The following is a 16,986-nucleotide window of genomic DNA, read 5'->3' as shown; positions in this document are numbered from 1 at the left end:
TTTTTTTTTTTCTTTTCCTGGCCGGGGGCTGCTGCCCCTGATAAAGGCATCGCGCCGAAACGCGTGGGTGCTGCAGATCAGCCCCGTCACCCCGCGGCGCAGCGTGTGGCGAGGTGATACCGGCCCCACGTCGGCCCTGCAGCGCTATCACCCAGCCGCAGGGCCACGGGAGGGACAGGCAGCCGAAATGTCGGCGGGCTCGGCAGCCTGAGGGCTGCTTTTCTGCATGTTTTGAGCCTCTTTGAAAAGGGAAAGCGGGTTGAATTAAATTTTGCCGGGATGGATTCGCTGCCGTTAATCGCCAGGAGCGCTGCGTGCTCCCCCTGGTGTGCTTGGATGCTGTTAAACAACAGCCCTGGCCCTGCGAGGCGTGGGTCGGTACCCAGTGGATCGCAGCACGTCCACAACGTGTGTGCTTTGACCATTTAAGAAGAAGTCCTGGGCTGGACGTGCAGAAATCCCGAGGGGGGCTGGTCAGATGAGGCCCGGGGAGGGAGGAGGAGGAGGATGAAGACATTGGGATTACTGGAAGATTCCTCTGCCAGGCTCCTAACTCCGAGGTTGGTGATAGGGCGATGTTTCCCAATCTCCAAAGCCGAATTAATGCCGGAAACGTGCAGCATCAGCCTCTGCACCATTTCCATTACACCTCCAGCTCCAGAGCTGCTCTTGCACGTTAAGGACACAGTGGTGCACCCATGCAGGGCGAGAGGGATGCTCTCCACCATCAAGGGTGGTTCGGAGACCCTTAGGGTTGCCTTGGCCAGGATTTGCCCATGGGGGACCCCAAAGAACTGCGGCCACCCCTACAACCTTCCCTTGTTTTGACCTGCTAAAAATTAGGGACCTGGTCCGGATGAAGGGCTGGGGTCCCCCATGTACAACGGAGAGGCCGCGTCCCCGCCAGCTGCAGGAGGTGCGCGGGTGATGGGCTCAGATAAGACAGCCAATTTTCAGCTGGCTCCAGCAAGGTGAAGCCTTCTGTCCTCCTCCCTGCCCAGGCACTGCGCTGCCCTGATAACTTCTGCCTCTTTTTTGGAGGCTCCGCGGGGAAGGAGCGGGGCTCGGAGATGCTCTTGGCACCCCCCCCCCCCCCACCTCTCTGTTTTCTCCAGTTGGCGGGCGAGCCCGGGTGCTGCTGGCGGTTTAAAGCTTGGATGCAAATAAAACCAGATGGGGCCTTATCTCCCTGTGCCTGAGCGCCTACGTGCAGGCAGCCAGCAACGGCGCTTCATTTCCCTCTCAGAAAACGCAGGGTGCTTCACCCGGTCAGGGTGTCACGGAGAGGCCAGAGAATCCCCTACCAGGGTCCCCTTTTCCTTTCCCTACGCCTGCGTGTCCCTGGCTGGTGGCACGAATCCACCCAGGTGCCATCAGTGTTGTAGGAGGGTGTTCAGCATGTATCGGATGTGCCGAGATGTTTCGAGCTGCCGGGTTTCATCCCCCAGCACTACGTGTCTGTGGGCAACCAGATGTTTTTCAGACAGAAGGAGGAAAACATCATCTGAATCCTCCAGGAAGGTGACAGTCACAGCCATGTTTAATCTCCCAGGGGCAGCTGAATGCAGACCCAACTGGGAAGCGATGGCTGATGAGAATTCATGTCCCTGCTCTGTCTCTCAGGAAAGAGTTGTCTGTCCCCAAAACAGGGGACAGCCTTTAGTCTGTGACCCTGCGTGAGGGATGAGATGATATCCCCAAAGCCCCTTGGTGGGGAGCAGATGGGACAGAGGAGTGGGGACAGAGGCACTGGACCACGGGGTATGGCTGCCAAACCTACTTTTGAGCCTTTTTGCAGGGAAAAAGTACCCCCCACAACCCCTTTGAGTGCCATGAGGACAGCGGGCGGTGTGACAGGGAGCCATCACCCACCCCAGGGTGACACCATAGTGGCTCGGGGCAGAGGGAAGTGAGAGACGCCTAGTGTCCCTCCTTGTCTGCCTAGTGCCCCCCTCTTTATCCCCTGATGTTCCTCCCCGTGTCCCTCCTTGTCCCCTAAAATTCCTCTGTGTCCTTGCCATGTCCCGCCTTGTCCCCCCCACTTTCCCTCCCCGTCCCCTCAGTGTCCCCATAAAGCATTCCTCCCTGTCCCCCGATATCCCTCCCAGTGCCTTCGTCCCATCCAGTGTCCCCCCCAGAGTGCTCCTTGTCCCCACGGTGTCCCTCCCCATCCCCTGGTGTCCACCCCAGTGTCCCTCCCTGTCCCCACGGTGTCCCTCCCTGTCCCCATAGTGTCCCTCCCTGTCTCCACCACGTCCCTCCCCGTCTGCCCAGTGCACCCCAGTGAGCCGGGGCGGGGCGGGACGGGACGGGGGGGGGACACGGGGGACAGGCAGTCCTCACTGCCGTCCGCACCACACCCTTAAATGTGGGGCAGCGGTGGGTGCGCCCACAGAGGCGGCAGAGGTGGCAGAAGTAGCAGCACGGCATCCCGTGTTGCCCGCGGCTCCTGTTTTTAGCCTGCCCCGGTCCCCCCACCGCGGGTGGCCGACTAGGTCCCAGTTTCCACTGCAGCACCGGGAGAAGCGCTGGCCATGACGGACAGCCCGATCCCGGCCCCGGCCCCGGCCGCCAAGCCCAAACGGGCGAGGGCACCTCGGAAGCCGGCGTCCCACCCTACCTACTCGGAGATGATCGCGGCAGCCATCCGGGCCGAGAAGAGCCGCGGCGGCTCCTCCCGGCAGTCCATCCAGAAGTACGTGAAGAGCCACTACAAGGTGGGCCAGCACGCCGACCTCCAGATCAAGCTCTCCATCCGGCGCCTGCTCGCCGCCGGCATCCTCAAGCAGACCAAAGGGGTCGGGGCCTCTGGCTCCTTCCGTCTGGCCAAGGGAGACAAGGCCAAGAGGTCCCCGGCAGGGAGGAAGAAGAAGAAGAAGGCTGCCAGAAAGTCCACGTCGCCCAGGAAGGCGGCGAGGCTCAGGAAAGCCACGTCACCGGCAAAGAAGCCCAAAGCCGCCGCCAGGAAAGCCAGGAAGAAGTCGAAGGCCAGTCCCAAGAAAGCCAAGAAGCCAAAGACTGTTAAGGCCAAGTCGCTGAAGACATCCAAGCCCAAGAAGGCAAAGCGGTCGAAACCCAGAGCCAAATCCGGCGCCCGGAAATCACCCAAAAAGAAGTGAGAAGTCTGGAGGCCTTTGTCCAGACTCTCCCCGTTGGTTTCTGTAAATAGCTTTTGCCTTTATTTTTACCTCTTACTATTGCATTTTGTAACGAATCGATCTATTTCTGTCTGGAAACAGCTAAAATAAGGCAATTAATGAAAGAAAAAAAAAAAAAAAGGAACATCTTCAGCATGAAGAGTTCCCATTTTTAAGAGCTGCTGGTCTGGGTTTTTATTTCGTCTTGCAAGCTTTGTGTGTCTCTTTTCTTAACGTCTGGGCTGCTGGCTGTGTGCTGAGAGCGCGGGTGACCCCGTGTGTCTGCTGGGGCCAGGCAGGACTTCAATTCCTGTGGGTCTGGGGGGGTTGTGGTGAGCAGGTTGAGGACTCGGAGGGAGGGAGGACAGCCTGACAAGAGCCGCAGCCCTTCCAGGAGGAGGAAAATGGGTTCCCCGCTCCCTTCCCGCCCCACGTCCCCGTCAGCCCGCCACCCAGCGGGTGAGGGCTGGAGATAACGGCGCAGACGGGTGGTGGCAGGGACCATTGGGGTGTGGGGATGGGCAAGGCCCCGCTGTCAACAGGGCCTTGGCACAGCCTCAGGGCCGGCCCGGCCCCACAGCGTCCCTCCCCGCGGGGCTGGCAGGGAGCCATGGGGACGGCCCTACTGCCCTGCCGGGTCTGAGAGCCGTGGGTAGGATCTGCCCAAATGATCCCCAATCATACAGGCTGGGAACTCCTTGGACATCAGGATCCACCATCACCTGGGCGAGCAACCTGAGGCTTGCTGTGCCTAAACCCCTTGGTCCTAGGGTCTTCATGCTCCTGGTTGTTCGTTCCCAGATCCACTGGCCTGATGATCCTAAATTACTCAGGTAGATGGTGCACGAGCCTCTTAGCCTTAGAAGACCCCAGTACAGCACCCTGTAGCTCAGGTTACTGAAATCTTTGGCCTGGAGGCACATGGACCCTTTTGGGCTCTTGTTCTTAAGACCATTGGATCAAAGGTCTCCAGACCACCTATGCTGAAGATCCAAATTCCCTTTCAAGAGTTAGGTCCCCAATCCTTCTGGACATGAGGGGCCACAGGATCCCCAATCAGCTACAGTGGAGGACAGAGGTACCTGACCCAGCTGGGATTCTGGTGTCTAAACCCATTGGGCCTGTGGGTCACAAACCCCTTTGGCCAAAGGCACTCAGATTCCTTGAGCTCGAGCACCTGATCTTCAGCTAGTAGGTCCTAAACCTCTCAGACCACAGGATTCTCAGTCTTCTCAGCTGGATACACCCAAACTCATTGGGCTAATCCCACAGGCCCTTAGCTCATTGTCCCCTTTGCTGGACACCCATAAATCCCTAAATTCCTTTGGTTCCTAAACCATGTGGATGGGCTTTATTCAAATCCTTCAGACTTCGGCAAGCCCAACTCGCCTGTGTCAAGGTGCCTAAATCCCTCGGGCCAGAGCCTCCTCCCCATATCACCTGGGCCAAAAGGCCTCCACACCTCTCAAAGGGGGTGTCCAAGCCTGTTCAGCCCCAGGCATCCAAAATCCCCTCCTCTCTAGGATCCAAACCCTGTGGTTAAGAAGCAAAATCGCTCAGGAGAGAAATGTCCCACCACTTTGAGCCGGGCATTCCTGACCCCAATAGCCTGCAGGACCCCAGTTCACTGGGCTGGAGGCTCCTGGAGTCCTTTGGGGTGCTGACAGCCTGGGACACATTGGGGACCTCCCAGCAAGATTCGCAGGCTGCAAAGGCCAGGGGGAATGGGGGCAGCAGCCTGGGGAAGCAGATGCTCCCACACCAGGGTGCAAAGTACAGGCTGGGCTGCTGGTGGCCATCCCAGCCATGGCCTGGGGACAGCCCAAGGTGTCTCTGCCCTCTGGCATGGGGTGTATGCTCCTGGCATGCAGCCCCAGGGGTAAAGCCGTGCTTTGGACACGAGCCACTCTCCAGGATCCTGCGCACAGCACCTGCAGCACCAGCACAGCACACCCGTGCCTGCTCACACCACCACCCCCGACTGATAAAGGCACATTTGCTCTTCGCTGTCCCTTGGCCCAGAGCCTTTTGGCTGCCCTTGAGAGGAGCCCGCTCCGATTGGGAGCGGGAGCCAACGCCTGCTTCAAGGGGTGCCCAGTGCCGCACCGGGAGCCGGTGCCACGATGCCACCAGCCCCACTGCGGGGCCATCCCCACCCCGACACACCCCAACATGGGGCGGGCAGCGCGGCAGCCCCTTGGGCTCCCCAAACCCTGGGGTGCCGACCCACCTGGGGCACCAAACCGTGGGCTCCCCTCCCCTTCCCGTCCCTCCCCTCCCCTACCTCCCTCCCATTGGCCCTGCAGGCACCGCCCCCAGCGGGTCGGGCTCGGGGATGTGGCTCCGGGCGGCGGCGCGGGCGGCCGGGGCCGGGGCCGGGGCCGGGGCCGGGGGCTCCCGGTCGGCTTCGGGAGCGGCGGCGGCGCAGCTCCGGCGGCGGCTGGAGGGGGAGCTGGAGGGGATCCGCGGCGCCGGCACCTGGAAGAGCGAGAGGGTCATCGCCTCCCCGCAGGGCCCCCACCTCCGCCTGGCTGGCGGCGGCGGCGCCGGTGAGCGCGGGGCGGCGGCGGGGAGGGTCCCCGGGGGTGGGGGTCCCCCGGGGGTCCCCGGTGCCCGTCGCGGTGGCGGCTGTAACGTGTGCCCCGCAGGGATCCTCAACTTCTGCGCCAACAACTACCTGGGGCTGTCCAGCCACCCGCAGGTGATCCGCGCCGCCGTGCGAGCCCTCGAGGAGTTCGGCGCCGGCCTCAGCTCCGTGCGCTTCATCTGCGGCACGCAGGTACCGGGCACCGGGCTGCTTCTTCGGCAGCAGGGTACAGGAAAAGTTCCCCCTCTCTCATCCATTTCTCATCCTGGAAATGAGCCGGCCTTAACCATGCCCTCCCTGGAGAGGAGAAGAATCAAAATCCCCCCCGCGTTCAGAAAGCAAATGCCGTTTCCCACCCCTCCCAGCACTCAGGGTTGCAGCCAGGCCCGCTTAAAAATCCTAGACTTCAACCATCTCAGTCAAACCTACCCCAATTTATCCCCCCTGCATCCCTCTCAGAGCCCCAGCAGGTTAAACGCAGAAAACCCGCAGCTCCTGCCTCGTGGCTGGGAGGCTGGAGTCTCCCTGCTGGGTTTTTGGCATCCAAGCCGATCACTGTGGTTTTAGGGCCCATTAACTTCTCCCCCACATAAACCTTTCCTGGATAAAACACGTCTGTTCTCTCCCTTTCACAGAATGCACCCATCAGCAGCAGGCAAGCAGGAACTCGCGCTGCCCAAGCGGTGATGCTTGCTTTTTCTCTTTCTTCTCAGAGCATACACAAGGACCTGGAGGAGAAGATCGCGCGCTTCCACCAGAGGGAGGATGCCATCCTCTACGCCAGCTGCTTCGACGCAAACGCCGGCATCTTTGAGGTTTGTAGTGCTTGGCAAAGAAGAGGGGAAGGACAGCAAAGAGCCTGCCGCATCCTGCAGAGGTTCCCTGGTGGAGAGCCCAGGCCTGGTGCCCTTGGCCATGTGGAGCTGTTTACTCAGCCCTCAGAAAACCAGGGGATAAGGGAGCTGGGCAGGAAAGTGGAAAATTTAGCAGCGCCAGGAGAGACGTGGCAGCTGCAGTCAAATGCAGCTTTGTCCTCCGCACCGGGACGGGCTGCCCTATTCGGGTGAGGTGGCGCCCTGCGGGAGAGGCTCATCCTGTCTGTTTGGCACGGACAGGCTCTGCTCACCCCAGAGGACGCGGTGCTGTCAGATGAGCTGAACCATGCCTCCATCATCGATGGCATCCGCCTGTGCAAGGCGAACAAGTACCGCTACAAGCACATGGACATGCAGGACCTGGAGGCCAAGCTGCAGGACGCGCAGGTACGGGGCTGCGCTCCCACCCCAAGGCTCCCACGTGTCTGGGCAGTAACCAGCCCTGAAGGATTTGGCCTTTTCCCGTGCCATGGGCATCCTTTTTTTTTGCTGTTTGGCATGGATAAGCCATGTGGGGATGCAGCTGGCTGCAACACAACCCCCCGTCTCAGTTAGATGTACCCATTCCCTACAGCAGGTGGGACGAGGGCTGGGTCCCTTCTCCAGCCCCGTTCCTCAGGGTGACGTCCTCGCAGCGTGCCACTCTTCCCTCCCACAGAAACACCGCCTGCGGCTGGTGGCCACCGATGGTGCCTTCTCCATGGACGGTGACATCGCGCCCCTGCGGGAGATCTGCCAGCTGGCCCAGAAGTACGACGCCCTGGTCTTCATCGACGAATGCCATGCCACAGGGTTCCTCGGGCCCAACGGCCGGTAAGGGGTCATTTCAGCCTCGTGAAAGGCCCCCTTGGGTCTTGGGGGTTTTGTGTCATTGCCTGGCCACCGGCCTGGTGGTGCTTTGTTTCCCTCGAGGTGCCAGGTGTGGAGCAGTTTCCCTGGTACGTGCTGGCACAGGTCCTAACGTGACATTCCTTTTTCTGCAGGGGTACTGATGAGCTCCTGGGAGTGATGGACAAGGTCACCATCATCAACTCCACCCTGGGAAAAGCTCTTGGAGGAGCTGCAGGTGAAGGCATTTCCTTGCCCATGCCCTAAAGTGCTCCATAGCATTGCTTTGACGTTGCCTTCATCTGTCCAACAACAAAGCAACGAAACACATGCTCTCCTTGTCCTGCTGGTGGCACGAGGCTCAGTTTGGGACCCTGCCACAGGACCAAGGGAGGTCCTGCCCTGTTCTCGACTTCCCGATGGAATTGCCCTTGGGGTCAAGGTGGAAACTCTTGGTAAAAGGCATCAGCTGTGTTTTTTAGGCCTGGTTTGCACTGAAATACCTGCTGCAGCTATCAGGTTGGCTTTATCGAGGCACCCCGCTCTGAACAGCTCACCCTGGGGGTGCCTCGGCCATTCTTCTTCCCTGCCTCCGCAGGTGGGTACACGACGGGCCCCAAACCCCTCATCGATCTGCTCCGCCAGCGCTCCCGCCCGTACCTCTTCTCCAACAGCCTGCCCCCCGCTGTGGTGGGCTGCGCCTCCAAGGCCCTGGACCTACTCATGGAGAGCAACGCCATCGCCCAGTCCATGGCTGCCAAGACCCAGCGGTGAGGGGCCATGTCTCTGCTCCTCTCTGGCCCCAGGTGGGGTGGGAGCACAGGAAGGGGCTCATTGGGAGCGAGTTGTGCGTGTGTTCACCCTCTGCTGACAGCCATGAGGCACTTTGCAGTCACAGCTGGTGGCCCTCAGGGGAAGGAGATGTGAACCAGAATCACACCTGGCCCTCAGTGGCCAGAGCTCCCAGGAAAAACACAGCAGTGGTCCCCCAGGACAGGGATGACAAATTTTTACTCCTCCTCTCATTCTCCTCACCAGCTTCAGAAGCAAGATGACGGCAGCTGGCTTCACCATCTCAGGGAAAGACCATCCCATCTGTCCCGTCATGCTCGGGGACGCCCGGCTGGCTGCAGTGATGGCTGAGGACATGCTGAGCAGAGGTGAGCAGGGCAGGGAGCTCTGGCTGCAAGCGCATGCCTCGACGGAATCAACGTCTGATGGTGCCACCACCACCATCTCTCCTCCAGAGAGATTGCTGCATGAAATCTGCTAGTTCTGTACCCTCCAGCTGCAAATGTCCTCTTGGTCCTTCCCAGAGGAAAGGGGATTTTTCATTAGTCCATCAGAGCTCAGAAGCAGGTACCCCTTGAAATCCAGCTTGGAAATGTTTGCTGAGATTGAAGAGGGGGAGCCAGGAGCCTTTCTGTCACCCGCTGCCACCTCAGGCTTCCCTCCTGGCCAGCTCCAGCTCTCCGTGCTCTTTCTCCCCAGGTATTTATGTCATTGGCTTCAGCTACCCCGTGGTCCCCAAGGGGAAAGCCCGCATCCGGGTCCAGATTTCGGCTGTGCACAGCGATGAGGACATCGACCGCTGTGTGGAGGCCTTCACCGAGGTGGGACGGAAACACGGAGCGCTGCCTTGAGGGGCCACCAGCTGCGTCCCTCGGTGCCTTTCCTGCCCGTGACCAGCACAAGTGCCTGTGCCATGGAGGGAAGGCTCGAGCACCGTGCTGCTGGATGCGGGACCTCGAGGCATATGGCCGATGGAAGGCTCTGGCTGTTGCGGTGCACTGGCAGCAGCCCCTGTGTCATTAAAGGTTTCCTGCAGTGCAGTGGGTAGATGTCCGGCTCTTGCTTTCTCATCTGGGAGCTGTGGTTTCTTAGGCTGTGCATCAGCCCTTGGCAACCCGTGCCACCAGCAGCCAATTTGGGAAAGAGGGCAGAGGCTGGCCCCAGCACTGCTGCTCCTTGCTCCCCGGCTTGCTTGGTGCCTGAGATCAGCCCTACAGCTTTACCCTCACCGCAGGGCTCCCAGGCTCCCACCCCAGCCCCGAGAGCTGCATCTCGCCCCATGTGGCACAAGCCCAGGAGATGGGTGAGAGGGCATGCATCTGAGCGGGTGACAGAAACCTGTAATTTCCCTCCATCAAGTGCAATTTTCACGCGGCAGAGAACACACAGCAGGCTGGCATCTCTGCATTTGTTCCTCCGAGCCGTGCCGAGGTGGTGATTTAGCACTCGAGCAGGCACACACCAGGTCCTGGGCATCGCAGGATGGCTTTGTTCAAATTGCCTCTGCTCCAACCGTGTGTCATGCAGCCTCCCTCCCGTGTCCTTGCACGCACACGTACACTCCCCATCCTCCTCGTCTCCTCTGGACACCCCAACCTCTCCCCTCCGTCCCCGCTGCCTCTCCCAGCTGCTTCAAGGCCGAGCTGTGCAGCAGGCTGCGGTCTGCGTGGCGCCGGGAGCTGCAGCGCCGGGGAGGCGGGCGGGTCAGGCCACAGAGCGCCGCGATTGAATAACGCAGTCGCTGCCGACCACAGGAGGTGCAAGAACGTTTCGTTCCCAGGCGAATCCTCCAGCTCTTTATTTTCTTCAAGGCTTCCTGACGGAGGTCTGATCTGCGGCTGTTTATGGCTTTTAGCCCAGAAAGCAGAGGACTTTTTTGCTCGTTAGGATGCAAAGGCAGGAGGTGCTGCCTTTCCAGGCTGTAGCTCCCAGCCCGACCCATCCCAGGTGGGCCAACCCCAGTTGGGACCAGATGCTGGTCCGTCCCCATCTCGAGCCACCACCCTGCAGGTAATGTGGGGTAGGTGTGGGTTCACCTATCTCTCCTGTTGTGCGTTAAGCTACCAGAGCGCCCCATCCCATCCAGTTCCCGTACAAACAAGGACACTTCCAGCCCTGGGTTCTTGCCTCCCCCACTTCCACCCACCCTCATGAACAACCCTCACCATGCTGTCACACCTCAGTCCCAAACCTGCCTCTCTTCCAGCCCTTCTCCATGCTGCAGTGTCCACCTTGAAGTTCAACCCACATCCCCCCACATCTTCCCCACACCTCAGCCCCGCTCCCACCACCCTCAGTCCCCTGCGCACGGGGATGCCAGGGAGTAATCCACCCGGCATCCTTTGCCCCAGATAAACACACAGGGGTGGCCCGCTTGGCTTCTGGCATTTTATTTTCTTCTGTTCCCCAGCCCCTCAGCGGCAGGAGCACTTGCAGGCGACCACCACGGGGTAGGGGATCTGGCGCCAGGCGCAGTGCGGGGGGCCGGGGGGCCGCGGGGCCCAGCAGTGCCAGGCCAGCAGCTTGAGGTGGGTGAGCTGGGCAGGACGGCAGGCCATGCCGGGGGGCCAGGAGCAGCCGGAGGCGTCGGGCTGGCAGGCGGTATGGCGCACCCAGCGGGGCCAGAAGACGGGCCCCAGGTCCACCCAGGCAGAGGTGAGGCGGCAAGCGGCCCACTCCACCAGCCACTGCCGCAGGCGCCGTGCCACGGTGGTGGGCAGCTCGGGGGGCAGCCCGGGCACGGGGGGCAGCAGGGTGGGCAGCTCCAGCCCCTCGGCCTCGCGCCACAGCTTGCGGCGGTACCGCCCGGCGCCCTCCGCCAGCTCCCGGCTCAGGGCCTCCAGGTCCTCGGTGGCGGCGGTGCTGTTGCGACCCGCCGGCTCCTCGGCCGACATCCAGAAGGAGTCGAAGGCCGAGCCCAGCAGCCGGCGAAGCCGCCCGGGCCGTAGATGTCGGGGCTTGGGCGCGTAGCGGTAGTCCTCGGGGGAGAGCGAGAGGCTGTAGGGCCGCACCGGGGCTGAGGGGCGGCCGCGCAGCAGGCGGGCAGCGGGGTCAGCGGTGCCGGGTGGCGGTGGCAGGTCTCGAGGGTCATCCGGCGGCGGCGGTGCCAGGCCTGAGGCACCCGGCGGCGGCAGCGGCAGCAGGCAGAGGAGGAGGAGGAAGAGGAGGAGGAGGAGGAGGCAGCGGCAGGGGCCCTGCATGGCGAGCGGTGCTGCGGGCTGTGGCCGCGTCCCCCGGGTTATCGCCGCGTCCCGAGCGCGGCCTTCCCCTTTTCCCTGGTTGCGGATGCTGATACCCGCCCGCCCGCCCGCCTGCCCGGGGACACCCTGCTCCCTCCAGACATCGGGGGGGCAGCGGGGGCCTCCCACTGGGCTGAGGTGCAGCGGGTGGGGTGAATGTGGGCAGGGGCAGCGGGACCCTCACCTCTGCCTCTTTTCCCCCCAGCCGCCTGCACCCGTGCTGCCCCAGGGAGAGGAGGCTGCCACAGAGGGGAAGGGTCCAGCACCTCCTCCTCCTCCACATCCTGCCCACTCCTGTGCTTGAAGAGGCATCTGGGACCTTCCCAGCAAAGGGGGGGGGGCAGCTGCTGGATTTTGGGTCTTGCTCAGAAAGGACCCCCAAGCCATGCTCGGCCCTGGTGGTCCTGGAGGTCTGAAGGGCATGTGTCGCACCCTGGGGCTGGATTCAGTGGAGGATGGCTGTGTGGGTCACAGTTGCTTTTTGTCACATCAGCCGGAGCACATGCTGTCCTGTGTGGTGATAACGGAGCTGGATGTCTGGTGGGGCCATCCCTGGATTGCTTGTCCTCTCTCCCCAGGGAGGGGAATGCTGGTGAGAGGTCAGACCTGCGCTGGACAGAAAACAAAAGCCTGCTTTGCCCTCCGTCTCCAGGTCTGACACTGGGTGCGATTTGATCTGGTCTGCACAACAAGCACTTTTTGCCATGCTGCTAGCAATTAATAACAGCTAGAAATAGCAACTAATTGCTCGTGCTCCAGAGGTTTTAGCCCCATACACTGAGGACAAGGTAAGGGTCAGGCATGGTGGGACAGCCACGTTCCCTGGAGGTGTTGGGAAGCACCTCCCGAACACACAGAGGTGACGGGGCTGCAGGACCCTATCCTGCCTCTCCCAGCAAGGAGCAGCACCCTTGTTCTCCACTGTCCCCTCCTTGTGGGAGCGGGGAAGCTGCTGAACCCACAGGAAAGCTGGGCAGAGAGGAGTTAACTCCAAACCCAACGAGAGGGAGAGGGGAAAAAAATAAAACAGAGAGAGATCAATGGATTAGCAGCAAGAGCAGAGGGAGGGAAAAGGGGGAGACAGAGAGAGAGCGAGCGTGCGAGGAGCTCCAGGAGGAGAGAGACGAGTGCGGGAGTGAGGAGGAGATGAGAGCAGAGCTGGTGGCTGGCAGGGAGTGCTGGAGCACTGGGCAGGGGTGACGGCGCTGCTCAAACTCTCCTTGTCCCACGTGGACGAGGGGCTGCCTCCTCCTCGCCACTGCTGCCCAGGCTCTTCTGGAGGTTTCCCCTGAGCAAGCAGAGAAGCTGAAGGCCCCTTCTCGCAAAGGTGAGTGCCAGCTTCACGAGCCTCGGGGCTCCCTGAGCAGGGATGAGCGTGTGCCCACAGTTCCCCGCAGCCTACGTGTGAGGTGTGGGCCCAGAGGGACACCGCGGTCTTCTGCTCATGCAAGAAGGTCCCATGGGGCCAGGATGGAGGAGCTGGGCCGTCAACAGTAGGACAGAGGGGAGCTCAGAGCCAGGGATGAGTTTCCAGCACAGTACAGAGTGTGATGTGAAGTGGCATGAGAAGAGAGACGGGGGAGCACGGGGTGAAAGAGCTCGCACGACCCAAAAAGAGTTAATTGCATGTCAACAGTTGCTAGATAACGGTGTCTTTCCTTCTTGGTTGCTGCTCAGCGAAGGACAATTTGTTCTAATGATAGAACAATAAGGCGAAGGCTCATTAGGAGATAGGGTGTTTGCGCTCCCTGCCTGAGCACGGTGTTAGTCAGTGCTGAAGGAAGTTTGGCAGCAAATGTCAGCACCTCGCTGCTCCTCGAGCTTTGGGATAAATCACTCCTTTGTGATGACTATTGAGTTGTGTTTCTCCCCCCCATCCTCTCCCACATCACAGGGGAGGGACGCTTGGCAGCCCAGAGCTGCGCAAAGAGCAGAGATGAGAGAGCACAAGTGAGTCCTGCCAGCAGGCAAGGACAAGATAGTACCCAGCAACCAAATTTTCCTTTCCTGCCCTTCTATCAGGTCAGCAATACCCCAAACCCACAGATCAAATGCGTCCCACCTGCGCTTTTCAGAGACCTGTTGAACTCTGATTTGAAAGCACATTAAAGGCGATACAGCACAGTGCAGGGTGCTGCTGCTGGGTGGTGTTCCTTCTCCATGTCCCCACGGCCCTGGCCAAGCCTGGTTGAACGTCAGCTGGGAAGCAAGAAATCCCGAAAGGTTTCAAAGCAGCTTTGGGATTGTAGGAGAAATGTAGGTGAGCTGGTAGGAGAAAGGACACTGTGATTGGGACATGAATCCAGGCTGTCTCTCTCTCTGCTCACAGGGCCCCGCTGTCGGATGGGGAGATGCCAGGGGGCTGGAACGCCTCCTCTGACAGCCCGGAGCTGCGAGCTGCAGGGATCATCGTGCCCATCATCTTCTCCCTCATCTTTCTTCTGGGCACCGTGGGGAATGGGCTGGTGCTGGCCGTGCTGCTACGGAATGGCCAAGTGAAGTATAACACCACCAACCTCTTCATCCTCAACCTGGCCATGGCCGACCTGTGCTTCATTGTCTGCTGTGTCCCCTTCCAGGCCACCATTTACACCCTGGATGGGTGGCTCTTCGGGGCCTTTGCCTGCAAGGCCGTGCATTTTCTGATCTACCTCACCATGTACGCCAGCAGCTTCACCCTGGCTGCGGTCTCCATTGACAGGCAAGTGTCCCCTCCCATCTCAGTCCCTCAGATCAGGGACAATGTGTTTGCCACTCTCAAGCTAAGGGGTAAGAGAAAGACCAGTCCCTACCTTGTTGAATGTCCTGTAAAGAGCAAATAGGGTCTCCCTAGAGGCAGGGCCAGCAGATCCAGCTTCTAACTGTTACTCCACATCTCCCCGTGCCTTCTCCCAGCACCCAGCCAAGCTCTCAGCCATATTACCCAGCCCTTTCTCTTTCTCACCTGAGCAGGAGGAGTGCAAGCATGCACTGAGGCTTGGTGTCCACCATACAAAACCAAGAGTGCTAAAACCCGAGGAAACAACGCACCAGAGGAGAAACAGGGAGCCCTCTATGTCCTTCTCCTGCCCTCTTCCCTGGTTCAAGAGGCACATTGCCTGCCCCTCCTGAGCAAGCACAGGGTGATGGAGATTCCCAGCTCCATGTTGGGATGATCCCATTAGCTATGTGAGTTCACCATAACCCTCCCTCATGAAAGGTGGGGAAGAGGAGAAATGGGAGGCTACATGGGAAAGGCTTCACAGATGGCAACTCCACAGGGCAGGAGGGCAACGAGATATCTCACCCACATTCTGCTTGGTCTCTCCTTCCCCTCCCCACCAGGTACCTGGCCATCCGCTATCCGCTGAAGTCCCGGGATCTCCGCACCACCCGAAACGCAGGAGTGGCCATCATAGTGATCTGGTCGCTGTCCCTGCTCTTTGCAGGGCCTTACCTCAGTTACTACCAGATTGTCCATTACCACGGGGTGCCCATCTGCGTCCCCATCTGGGAGGACCAGCGCCGAAAGATTCTGGACATCCTCACGTTTGTCTTTGGATACCTCTTACCCGTGACTGTGGTGAGCCTGGCATATGCCAGGACCATCAAGTTCCTGTGGACCTCTGTAGACCCCATTGAAAGGATCTCAGAGTCCCGTAAGGCCAAGCGTAAGGTCACCAAGATGATTGTGGCTGTCGCCATCCTGTTCTGCCTCTGTTGGCTTCCCCACCATCTGGTCATCCTGTGCTTCTGGTTTGGGCACTTTCCCTTCAACAGAGCCACGTATGCCTGCCGCCTGGCTTCCCACTGCCTTTCGTACGCCAATTCCTGCCTCAACCCCATCGTCTATGCCCTCATCTCCAAACACTTCCGAAAGCGTTTCAAGCAGGTCTTCACCTGCCTCTTCTTCCAGAACAAGAACAGGAAGAAGAAGAAGAGAGTTGGAAATAAAGTTCACGTGGTCAACGTGGGAAAAGGTTTCACCAACAGCACCAGAGGCTTCTATGGAGGCAACACGGAGGTGACCCAGGTCCCACGGGAGAACACCAGGAGGAGGGACACTGAAGGTGCCAAGCATGCCAGAGCATGGACTCACCAGCTGCAAGATGCCGTGGTCTCTGCTCAGAAGGAACTGCTGGAGGAGGAAAGCTTGGTAACAACTGGCAATCTCCTAGCCATGACCCCTCCGAGAAGATCTCAGGAGTGTCTGACTGTTTACTACAAATGAGCAAAGGAAAGGAACATGTTTTCCAGCCAGTGAGTAAACACTTCATTCCCAAGCAGGCAGAATAATGAGGGGCACAGCCAAGCTGAAAGCCCCTGTGGCAATGGTCAACCGGTTGTTCAAACTCACCTCCACTTACTGGACCACTTGTCTAGGAATGGCACAATCCACCATACAAATGCAGAAGAGAGGGACACGTTAATGTGATGCCGTTTCCCATGGGCCAGGTCCTGGTCCACTTCCCCTTCTCTAGCCCTTGCATCCAGAACAGAGAGGGCCTTCAAAACGCTGTCTCATGTAAAAAAGTCAGCCATCTGTGTCAACAGCTTGATTATACAACCTCTGCAGCAGAGTGGAAAGGCTTGTGTGCTGACATATCTGCGTGCCCTTCTTGGGGCTTCTCTGAAGTTCAAGGAAGAAAGGACAGGCCTCTTCCCTTGACCCTGCTCCACCAGAAGTACTTGCTGTAGGATGTCTCCTAGAGGTCTGTCCCTCGGTTCTTCCTAAACAAACCCCACAACTCCTCCTCCCACCATGTTGTTCTACCTGGTTCATCCCTCTGCTTACTTTCTGTCTGCCTTTTGCAAATTCCTGAAGGATTGCTGCCTTCTCTTTGATATTTGTTCATCATGAGGAGTTTCATCCCTTCCTTCTGGGGCTGAAGGACCTGTTGCTCTCTGAGCGGTGATGTTATTCGGTAGAATTAGCTCCATGTGCGTGGTTTACTGACTTGGCAAGACACCTTTTTCCATGTAATGACAATTGTGGTGGCACCCATGTGCACTTAGTTCAATCTTTTCTCCTCAGTGCCCCTTCCAACCTAATGAAGGGGGCTTCCAGGAGAATGCGAGGCCTACACCAGTCGGTGGGCTGGGACATCTTCCACAACGGTCATCACTGTGGGATTGCTGTGGGACCCATGTCCTCCTGGGAGCAAAACTTAGCCCTGCTTTTTTTCCTGTTGGCCACCCTGCCCTGAACAACCACAGAGGAGACTTTGTTTGTGGTAGCAGTTGAATGACACCCCACGGGATGGCCGAGCATCCCTGCGGCCTGACCGTGGGACAGATGTAAAGTGCTTTGGGGTTATGGGGGACGAGAAACCACGTTCACCAGAGGGTGCTGGAATTTCTTTCCCTTGACCCAAGTAAACCCTGGTTATTTCCTTTGCCTGCTGCATTTGACATGTGCTGGACACAGTCTCCGCCTGGCGCAGGGCTCTGCAGCACGGGCTGATGGAGGCTGGTGATGGAGGCTTCACAGGGGCTGAAAGCAGTGGTGAGAAGGGTGAAGGAAGGGCAAGGAGCAGAGGGCAGAAGGG

At 59.5% G+C, this 16,986-nt stretch overlaps 4 protein-coding genes across 4 annotated transcripts; 3 read left to right on the top strand and 1 right to left on the bottom strand.

Annotated features, from left to right (window-relative positions):
• The first annotated feature begins 2,436 nt into the window (after nt 1–2,436).
• On the top strand, nt 2,437–3,119 carry LOC118250699 (histone H5). Its single transcript, XM_035551993.2, has one exon. The coding sequence runs from the start codon at nt 2,535–2,537 to the stop codon at nt 3,117–3,119; it is 585 nt and encodes a 194-aa protein (XP_035407886.1). The 5' UTR covers nt 2,437–2,534.
• Nucleotides 3,120–5,463: 2,344 nt separating this feature from the next.
• GCAT (glycine C-acetyltransferase) lies at nt 5,464–9,259 on the top strand. Its single transcript, XM_035551981.2, has 9 exons — nt 5,464–5,686; nt 5,786–5,916; nt 6,438–6,539; nt 6,840–6,986; nt 7,258–7,412; nt 7,583–7,665; nt 8,026–8,197; nt 8,466–8,587; nt 8,919–9,259. The coding sequence occupies exons 1-9, from the start codon at nt 5,473–5,475 to the stop codon at nt 9,068–9,070; spliced, it is 1,278 nt and encodes a 425-aa protein (XP_035407874.2). The 5' UTR covers nt 5,464–5,472; the 3' UTR covers nt 9,071–9,259.
• Nucleotides 9,260–10,633: 1,374 nt separating this feature from the next.
• On the bottom strand, nt 10,634–11,371 carry LOC118250708 (noggin-like; the record flags this gene model as incomplete). Its single annotated transcript, XM_035552005.1, has 1 exon — nt 10,634–11,371. A coding segment is annotated over one exon (738 nt), but the record flags the coding sequence as incomplete, so codon positions are not given.
• A 2,438-nt stretch (nt 11,372–13,809) lies between these two features.
• Nucleotides 13,810–15,668, top strand: GALR3 (galanin receptor 3). Its single transcript, XM_035551968.1, has 2 exons — nt 13,810–14,159; nt 14,783–15,668. Exons 1-2 carry the CDS (start codon nt 13,810–13,812, stop codon nt 15,666–15,668), a joined length of 1,236 nt encoding a protein of 411 aa, XP_035407861.1.
• Nucleotides 15,669–16,986: the final 1,318 nt, after the last annotated feature.

The sequence above is a fragment of the Cygnus atratus genome, chromosome 1 (genome assembly GCF_013377495.2).
Source record: "Cygnus atratus isolate AKBS03 ecotype Queensland, Australia chromosome 1, CAtr_DNAZoo_HiC_assembly, whole genome shotgun sequence".
Classification (NCBI taxonomy): Eukaryota; Metazoa; Chordata; class Aves; order Anseriformes; family Anatidae; genus Cygnus; species Cygnus atratus.
Note: the sequence above shows the minus strand (reverse complement) of the source record. Positions and strands in the feature narration are given on the sequence as shown.